Below are 10295 nucleotides of genomic sequence, written 5' to 3'. Positions count from 1 at the left end.
CGTGGATCGGGTGGGTTTAGAGAATCAGGCGGGGTTACTTTGCAAAGACAATAATCAATAAGCAAACAAACTTCCAGCTGAAGGTTTATCTCCAGTCTGGATATACAAACTCTCAAGAGCTTCAGTTTTCATAACCGTGAGTGTCTGTGAGAGAATTTCGTCCTGCTGTTCAGTCCGTCTCCAAATAACTTGATTTACAACAAGGATGTACCTAATAACATCAATGACACATAAACACATGCGGACATATACAACACACACAAACTCAAATACATTTGATCTTGAAGATCAACAATGATCAATTTATCAATAAATTTAGTTATAAATTGTATACAGGACTTTCATATACAAAAAAGTAAATGTGAACTTTTAGGCTTTGGTTTATTTACGTTATTTACGACTATGGCCTTTAAGTTGGTTAGATAAATTATAGTAGGGTGAAATGGAGAGCAATAAAATTTTATTGGCACAAACAACATGATCTCACAAATTTCCGTGAAATAGTAACACAATATTTTGCAAATGTTTGCGTGTTATTGTTACGGAGCCCCTAAGGGGACATAGAGCAAAAATTTAATAAAGTTTAGTTTTGCGTGCGCACGTTAAACTAAATGCATTAGTTTGGCTTTCACGTGCACACATGTTAGTTTCATGTGCGCACGTGAAAGTTTCACGTGAGCACGCGTGACTAAATTTTGAATGTTTCGCATGAGCACATGAAAGTTTAATGTGCACACCCGAAACTAAACTTTTTAAAAAAAATTAGCGTGAGCACATGAACGTTTCACGTGAGCACATGAAACTAAACTTTAGATTTTTTTTACTCCAATGTCACCTTATGGGCTCAGTACATTGTCACCTATTCCCACCATTTTATGTGCCCTTGCCACGACTTTCTGTTTTGTGTCAGTTTCACATATTGGTTACTCAACTGTTTTTCCTATTTTTAAACAATTGTCGCTTCGGTTTGGGGTTAGATTTGCTGTTTGCGTTAGGATGTCACTTTAAGTATTGGTTTGTACTATTTTTTCGTATGCTTTTTAAACCATTGTCGCCTTAGAGTTGGGTTTGAGTAAGGATGTCATTTTATGAAACAGAAAGTCGTTCTAACCCCAAACCAAAGTGACAATGGTAAGAAACTAGGAAAAACAGTTGAGTTACCAATACGTGAAACTGACACTACAAAGAAAGTTGTGGCACGGGCACGTAAAATGGTGGAAATACGTGACAATGACATGCAAAAATGAGCAAAATATTGCATGACTATTTCACAGTTTTTGTCAAACATTAAACCTAAATACAGTTTTGTACACTAGTACAGCTTTTCATCCATATTTGCATATATATTTTCAATAATTTCAATGGATTTTATTTTTATGTAGATGTTTCTGCAGATGTTTACTTTTTCTATCTGATATTGAGAATAAACCCCGGGTTCTATGTCATCTGATTCCAATGTGAGGTTTGCAAAACAGAACCGGAACAATGTATGACGCCACATTGGTCTTATAAGTGTCATTGAATTGACTTGTGTAATAGTGAGACCCTGGAGCCATGCAGGAATATGGTTTAGCAGTTGTTTGATTTTTTTTTAATGAAAAACAGTACTGAGAAAAGCTAAGATGGGGTGGTTGAGGAAAATTTAATAGCTTATTTAAAGGAACAGTATGTAAGAAATTTATATAAATTAATCATAAAATGGCCCTGATATGTCACTAGACATTAAGAAATCATTTTCATTTCAAATACTTATATCACTGACAACAGTGGTCTGGCCAAGATATTGTCTTTTAAAAAGTGGAGTTGCAGCCCTCAACTGATGTTTATGTTGTCATGTTGTGTATTGGCCACTAGCTGTATGATTGCAGTACCAGTTTTAGCCACAAGTTTTGTGATTGCAATACCAGTTTTGGCCACAATCCTACATACTGTTCCTTTAATATTCTTTATTTTGCTTTTGTACTGCTCTTGCTTACTCTTGAAACATGGTGAGAGACTGCAGATGTTGTTAGCTCTTGTGTCTGAATGACAGATTGGTTGCTAAGTTCCAAAGTGCTGATTTGTAAGTCACTTTCGATTAAAATGTCTGCTAAATGACACACAACCATCGGGACGGGTGTCATTTATTAGTAAAGTTGTGCCAACAAGAACAGCCCCCAAGGCTTAAAAGTCTTGTTCATTTAAAATGAAAACCCTGTCATCTTTTAATCACCCAGTTTGTCTTTATTTCCTCTATGGAACATAAGAGAATAAATGATAAAGAATGTATAATGAAAGTGATCGGGGACTGTGACTGTCAGTGATGTATGCAACAACATGTTGTGCATTTTTTTGTGCATTGTTGTTCATTTCCAGGTGAACTACTGTGCCCATTTACGTTAATGGGGCATTTCCCTGGAACAAACTGAAGTTGAATGTTTTGCTCAAGGGATTTAAACCTGTTGAACTCAACAACAAAGATTAAAGTATCTTACAAATGAGGAGAAGCATTATTAGTAGGCCTAGTATTAGTAGTGCAATATATATTTTGTCTGTCTAAAACCCAACTTTTCAAATTTGTCAGCATTTCAACATTGATAAATTGTGAGTTTTGTAGAGTTTAGAGAAGTACAAATATCTTAAAGTGTGCTTATTAATATTTAAGTGCACTCTTTATAATTAGTTATGTGGTTTATTACCTATTTTAGAATTTCCGAGTCTGTTTCTCACTGACATCAATTAGTTAGAGACGATCAGTATTCACTGTAGGACGAAGCAGATTTAATGAAAATTGAACAGCTTGGCAGACTTCCTCTCTCTCACTTTGCATGCTGGACTCATTATTTACCCATTATCAGACTGTCTGTTCAAACCTTAATATAGCAGGCCAGTGTTTGCTACTTTACTATGACTCCAAATTAATTTATATAAACCAGGTTTAGCAGGCTTACATCTGCAGTTCTGGTGCTTTATGACAAATGGAGAGTTAAAATCACACAGTCAGGGGTAAAAGAGCGGTAACGTTTTCGGCAATGATTTTACAGGGTGCTATGAATGATGATGTTAGTGTTGGGAAATCTACTCTGTAAATAATTATGTGATTAGTAAGTTGTGACAACATATGGATTACATTACTTTAACTCATCAAATAAGTTAAGCAATTTCAAATTACAACACACAAGATTTAATATAGTAAGATGAACTTTCTTCTGCAGCCAATTTGGATGTAGGCCTACACTGTAAAAAAATCTGTAAATAACTGTAAAATTACGGCAGTTGGGGTGCCAGAAAAATACCGTAAAATAACGGGCACAATAAATTACGTACATTTTCCGTAATACAAAAATGGATTTTTTTCGGTAACTTTACATTAAACTTAAAATATTTAAGTTACCAAAATAAAATATTTTACATTGTTGTTACCCTTTAGCAATGCATTTGATGATGATTCGATTACTGACTGTATTACACTGCAAAAAATCACTTTCTAATTTAGTATTTTTGTCTTGTTTTCAGTAGAGATATCTAAAAATTCTTAAATAAAGATGTATTTTCTTGATGAGCAAAATAACTTTGTTTAACTTTTACACAAAAAAATATATAATTTAAGTGAATTTGTGCTTAAAACAAGCAAAAATATCTGCCAATGGGGTGAGAAAAAAATCTTGAAATAAGATTTATTTTTTCTTAAACACTTAATTCAAGCTAATTTTTCTCACCCCATTGGCATCTTAAAACAGCTTAATTTAATAATCTTTAGATATTTGTATTGAAAACAATAAAAAAAAATTATAATTCTTTGTCACTGCTTAAAAACCATAATTAATTATTACAGAATCTTCCACAAAGACTGTAAGTTTATATGTGATGGAAATGTAAACGAATGCTGTAGTAGTATTGTTTACTGCTAGCTAATGCATTAACTAATGTTAATAAACATTGTAAAATGTTACCAATTTCTTCCCAATGGTGACTTATTCTGTCTAAATTGTTGTTAATTGTTTGGTCTAAATGATGTCGGTTACTGAGAGATTTGGACAGATCTATCGGTTGCCAGCTTCTTTGTCTAAACCTATTAAATCACAATTACCGAAGTATTCATGCGCTGTGGTTTGTGCCGAGTTGAAATGCGATGGGAGATTTGATGGTCTCCGGTTGAACATTATCAGGTTACAAATGTGACAGCACCATGGCTTTGAAAAATTAAAGAGATCAGGATGAGAGTTTTGGGATTGTTCATGTACCCCTCCATTGTCTTATAGAAGTGTTGGTATGTTTTGTGGGGGAGGGGTCATAGATAATGAGGTCAATGGTTTTGGGGTGAAGTGGGCGGGGTCACAGCTACCGGTGTCAATCAAGCACACCCACACAAACTGAAACCTCAACTGAGGTTTAGCTCAGATGTAAATGAAGATTTACATAAGGTGATTTTCTCTTCATCTGAAAACAGATGAAGGTTTTGCTTATTGAGCTGCTCTGCTTTTTTTAGGGAAAGTGGATGACTGATAACCTAAGATCCTAAAATTATCATAAAAGTAATATAATCCACTATTAGCTTTGTTAAATATTTCCTGTAGATAAGCAAAAGGTTGTGGGTTCAATCCCAGGGAGCACATATACAGCTATACATGTATATGGGTCGATTTGGATAAAACTGCCAAATAAATGCAAATATCTTTGTGTAAGAAGCAGAACAAAAGTTATGCACTGCAAAAAATGACTTTCTTACTTAGTATTTTTGTCTTGTTTTCAGTAGAAATATCTAAAAATTCTTAAATTAAGATGCTTTTTCTTGATGAGCAAAATGACCTAAGTAAATAAGTCTAGTTTTAAGACAAATAATATACACTTTATGTGAAATTGTCCTTAAAACAAGCAATATTATCTGCCAATTGAATAAGCGTTTCTTTAATTAAGCGTTTATGGAAAAAAGTAAACTAATTTCAAGAATTTTTTTCTTATTCCATTGGCAGATTTAGATTAAGATGTATTTTCTTGATATGCAAAATGACCTAGGAAAATAAGTCTAGTTTTTAGACAAAAAATATAAAATTTAAGTGAATTTGTACTTAAAACAAGCATAAAAATCTGCCAATTGAATAAGACAAATTTTCTTGAATTAAGCGTTTATGGAAAAAAGTAAACTAATTTCAAGATTTTTTTTCTTATTCCATTGGCAGATTTTTTGCTTGTTTAAGCACTCATTTACTTAACGTTTATGTTTTTGTCTAAAAACTAGACTTATTTTCCTATAGGTCACACTGCAAAAAATATTTTCAAGAAAAAAAATTCTTAGTATTTTTGTCTTGTTTTTAGTAAAAATATATAACAATTTTTAAATCTTTTTCTTGATGAGCAAAACAAACCAAGAAAACAAGTCTAGTTTTTAGACAAAAAATATAAAATAATAAAAATATAAAAGGGATTTTGTGTGATTTTGTGCATAAAACGAACAAAAAAATCTGCCAATGGGGTAAGCAAAAAAATCTTGAACATTTTTCTTAAACACTAAATTCAAGAAAAATTTGCTTACCCCATTGGCAAATATTTTTGCTCGTTTTATGCACAAAATCACTTAAATTTTATATTTTTAGTCTGAAAACTAGACTTATTTTCTTTGGTTGTTTTGCTCATCAAGAAAAAGCAACTTAATTAAGTAATTTTTATATATTTTTACTGAAAACAAGACAAAAATACTAAGATTTTTTTTTCTTGAAAATCATTTTTTTGCAGTGCATTTTGCTCATCAAGAAAAACATCTCGATTTAAGAATGTCTAGATATGTTTTACTGAAAACGAGACAAAAATACTAAGTAAGAAAGACATTTTTTGCAGTGTTCGTAGCTCACAAATCTCATGCTGAAATACATCAGGGTCAGAAGGGCATATAGGTAAATAAAAGATAACGAAATGTAAAACTATTTACTGAAGTCCTTTAAACAGCGTTCTTCCTAAACATGGAATATCATCCTTCCCGCCACACGTCTTCACCTCGCGTATGGATGTTCTAAAAATAAGTGTCTGGTGGAGGGTGGAGTTCAGCCGAATGTTTTACTGACTCCTGGGCGCCACTCAGCAATGTCACACATTGACCGGAAGAAATATTTTGACAAGGACAAAGTTTGTTGACATTCAAATAATGTCTTTATTTCTCCAACAAAATGTAAACAAATTTTATCCTTGTCATTTTTGGTTTTCCAATGAAGAATTTTGTTCATGTTTTATTGTCTGTGAAACTTTTTTACACTACAAAGGACTTTTGGATCCCTGTGGATGTTGAAGATTCTTGAACCGTATAACCTGACACCTGACAAAGTCCATTTTTGGACCTTTACTTTGTAAAAGTGTAAAGCAAGACAATATCTAAACAGTGTTGTGTGTTTGTGAGAGAGAGAGAGAGAGAGAGAGAGAGAGAGAGAGAGAGAGAGAGAGAGAGAGAAAAAGTGGGTGGTGGGATGTGGAAGTGGGAAATATCTACCTAGAGGATCCTCAGTTTAAAACACACCCCTCCCCTTTCTCTCTCTCTCTTTTTTCTCTGTCTCTCTCTCTCTCTCTCTCTCTCTCTCTCTCTCTCTTTCAGTCTCAGCTGGTTCCTCTTTCTCCCAGTCTTTGCGCTCCTGTGACCGTGTGTGCGTGTGCTGAGCTTTGCAGAGAGAGAGAGAGAGAGAGAGAGAGAGAGAAAGCGCTCTGGGCTCCAGCGAGTTTCAGTTTAGTTTGCTCTTACGTTACTCTCAGTTGTGTTACTATTTTAAACAATCACAGAGAAAAAGTGCAAAAGGACATACAAAGCCATACGCATTGGAAAACACATTTTTAAGTGAGAGACATTGGATGCGTGGAGGGACAGTGGTGTGGACACTCATGATCATCTCCTGAGGCTGTGACTGCTTCACCAGGAGAGATGTGATCGTTGTACGGTTCACACACATTGACTAACCCAACACACAAACACACCTGCTCCCTCCTCAGGTGGCGTTCAGGAGGACTGGATTGCTGAAACTGCCCGTGTTTTGTGGAAGCCGTGGGACAGCCGGCAGATATGGAGTACCTGTGGGGGTTTGTAACGTTGCTGTGGGCTCTCAGCACACCGGAGAGAGGAGCCGACGCTCAGAGGAGCAAGAACAACGTTCCCCGTCTAAAACTCTCGTATAAAGGTTAGTGCCCATCAACACCTTCTGCTGCTGGGAATTCTGGGAGGAGGAGAAATTGATCAGTTTGATCGATTGGGAATGGGATCAGATCTTGCTAAAGTTTGATGGGATTGGTCCGAGCTGGAGGTGTCTTCATGTGGAGAGCGTGTTTTTGGTTTGGGTTAAACGGGTGTTTATGTTGTGCGGTTGGATTTTACACTTATATGATTCACATTTGCATCATTGAATCATTTTGAAAGCTATTTTTTAAATGTTAAACCAAGCAAACTGGGACTTTACTTTATTCTTTAAATTAGATTTTAGCAATTTACTATTTTAATTTGTAAGCTTAATATCATAGTGATTTATTAGAAGTGATATGGTTTATTTTATAAAGCTTGTATTGGGTACTTTAGGGTTTAACTAAAAGTAAAATACTATTTTTATGGTTTTAAAACGATTTACCAGTAGTTCCCAAAGATTTAGGCAATTTTAGTTTATAAATTATGAATAACTTTATTTTAACCATAATGCTTTTCATTGTTTTTACATACGCGTGTAGCAAAAATTGTGTACTGTAGTTACATTACTTTTATTGCCGTAGTATAATCAGGTTGATTTCAATTAAATTATATATTTTATTTTTTTCATTTTATTTGTTTAATTTATTTTATTCAGCTAATTGAAATGTTTAACTGAATGCATTTTTGGTTATAGGACAAACCAGTCAAGTCGCAGCATTACACTTAAGAAACTTTACCGAAACACACATAAATCCATTTACTGTAGCGTAATTCTGTAAAATTATGCATTATTGTGTTACAGATTCTGTGTCTGCTTTATCAGACGTGTGTTGTTGTTGTGTGTGGTTGAATGAGTATACTGTATAACTTCATGCACAGGTGGAAATGTTTAAATTACTGTACAGTATTCACATGTATATCACTCCTCGTGATGTTCAGCTACATTTAGCATAAAACGCTGGCATAACTGTTTACGTTTTCTGATATCATGATTTTAATCTGCACTTCTCACAAATGTAACTTGTTTAAGATAAACTTCAATCACAGCGGCTCTCTTGCTTTGCATTGGGCAGTTTTAAATCTTGTTCTTGGTTTTTAATGATAAGGGCAAGTCACGCAACCTGTCCATGTTGGTATCGGCCTTGGATATCCGGTTCTAGCTTCTAATAAATAAATTTATGCCATAATAATAAAAGAGTTTGTCAGTGCAAATGTCATGCGTTTGATCTGTCATGGAAGTCACTTTAGATAAAAGCATGTGCCAATGGCATGAATGTAAAATGCTCTCTTAAAATGGGTTGTTTCAACCCATGGTTGTGTAAAATGTGGTTAACCCAACCGTTGTGTTAATTTAATCTGTTCATATAACCCAACCATCGTTTGAAACATTGTTTGTTGCTTTTTATTCTTAGTACATTTGAGAGTACTGTCTGTACCTTACTGTAAATGTAATGTAGTTCACATGCAGTGTTTTTTCAATCTTGGTTGAACAATCGGATGGTTCAGTAAGAGTCAATTGTTTATAACATTTGCAGTATTCAGAGGTAATGTAGTTATAATTTCAGAACAAATAATGCAAGGTGGCTGTTAAACAGTTTTTAATGCCGTGATTTGTTATAATAATAAAACTCTTCCTAATGTGATTGCCGTTCATGATGAAGTGAGCTGTCAGGACTGAATTCACAGTGAGAGTGTTTAAATGAAAGAGCTTGTTCCACACTACCTCTGTAATTAGAGCGAGCGAGCGAGCGAGCGAGAGAGAGAGAGAGAGAGAGAGAGAGAGAGAGAGAGAGAGAGAGAGAGAGAGAGAGAGAGAGAGAGGGGTATAACACTCGGGGCAGATGGCTGTATAAAAGTGAATCATTTCTCTGTCTGCCAGGTTTCTAATTGCAATGACAGCTTCTCATTAGCTGGTTGTTGGACGCAGAGCTGTGTATGAACCCTGGTGTGTGACTGTCAGGCAACAGACGCACTGAATCCGGCACAAACACACATAAGCACAAACACTCAGGGTGCTTCTGAAGTACCCAGAGCTCTCATCTGCCTGAACACACACCACTAACACATTCACACATACTGACACCTACAGGCGTTCACACAGTTTGTGTGGGAAGAAACAAAAAGACACATACAGTAGAGATCAAAATGTGTATATTTGTTTGTGTTTATTTGTATATGTGGGAGAGTGTACTGGATGTGTATCTGCAGGCTAAACTGAGCAGACTCGAAACACGGCTTGGTAAAAAGCCAAGACTGATTCTGATATCCACCAGCACAACCCGCACACCTGTGTACATTTGTCACCACAGTCTGCCTGATTCATCTTATGTTCAATTCTCATCAATTAATCTCAGGGTTTGTGTGTCATTACTCATGGTAGAGTATTGGAAAGTGTCTGTTATATACTTTGCATCAAAGGACAATGAAATGCTTACTTGGTGTTTCAAATATGTATGTATTGGGATATTTATTTGTTATCATACCCTCACCACGATGTAACAGTTTGTTTTTATAAGGGTCAATTTCAAGTATGATTTGGCATCAGTTAATATATTTTTAAAATAGATGACAAAGGTGAATACATGCTATAAAATGTATTGGTTATTGTTATTTTATGATACCTAAAGTAATTTAAATATATTAAAGTGTTATTAAATAATTTATGATTATTTAATGGGAAATCAAACTGGGACTTATACAGTATAAATCCTGGTTTGACTTGAACAACCCCTGCAAATTATGAATATTATATTTAACATAATGGGTGCTGTATAAACATTTTTATAATTCAATTATCCATTTTTTCACTTGGTAATATTTAAGACAATTTTGCCAGCACTACACTACAGTATATATATATATATATATATATATATATATATATATATATATATATATATATATATATATATATATATATATATATATATCAGTGATGCGCGGGTGAATGTAAAAACAACCTGCACCCTACTGACGTTTTCAAGTAACCCGCCCTTAAACTCGGACCGCAAAAAAAAAAATATTGTACCCGAACCGCATTTTTTAAAAGTAGTAATTGTTTAAAATAATTAATTGGCATCCGCGACCGGATATCATTACAAATATTTTTGGATGACTCGTAACCGTGGGTGACCGCAGCACCCGCTCATTTGGGATCAACACT

At 34.5% G+C, this 10295-nt stretch overlaps 1 protein-coding gene across 1 annotated transcript in view; it reads left to right on the top strand.

Annotated features, from left to right (window-relative positions):
• Window positions 1-6581: 6581 nt before the first annotated feature.
• sema3ab (sema domain, immunoglobulin domain (Ig), short basic domain, secreted, (semaphorin) 3Ab) overlaps window positions 6582-10295 on the top strand; it is a 46066-nt gene continuing 42352 nt past the window's right edge. The window contains exon 1 of the mRNA XM_055174364.2: window positions 6582-7133. Within this exon, the coding sequence (XP_055030339.2) occupies window positions 7019-7133 (115 nt within the window). The 5' untranslated portion in view covers window positions 6582-7018. The remainder of the gene's footprint in view (window positions 7134-10295) is intronic.

The sequence above is a fragment of the Misgurnus anguillicaudatus genome, chromosome 15, assembly GCF_027580225.2.
Source record: "Misgurnus anguillicaudatus chromosome 15, ASM2758022v2, whole genome shotgun sequence".
NCBI lineage: Eukaryota > Metazoa > Chordata > Actinopteri > Cypriniformes > Cobitidae > Misgurnus > Misgurnus anguillicaudatus.
The sequence above is the reverse complement of the archived record's forward strand: the minus strand, read 5'-3'. Positions and strand labels throughout refer to the sequence as shown.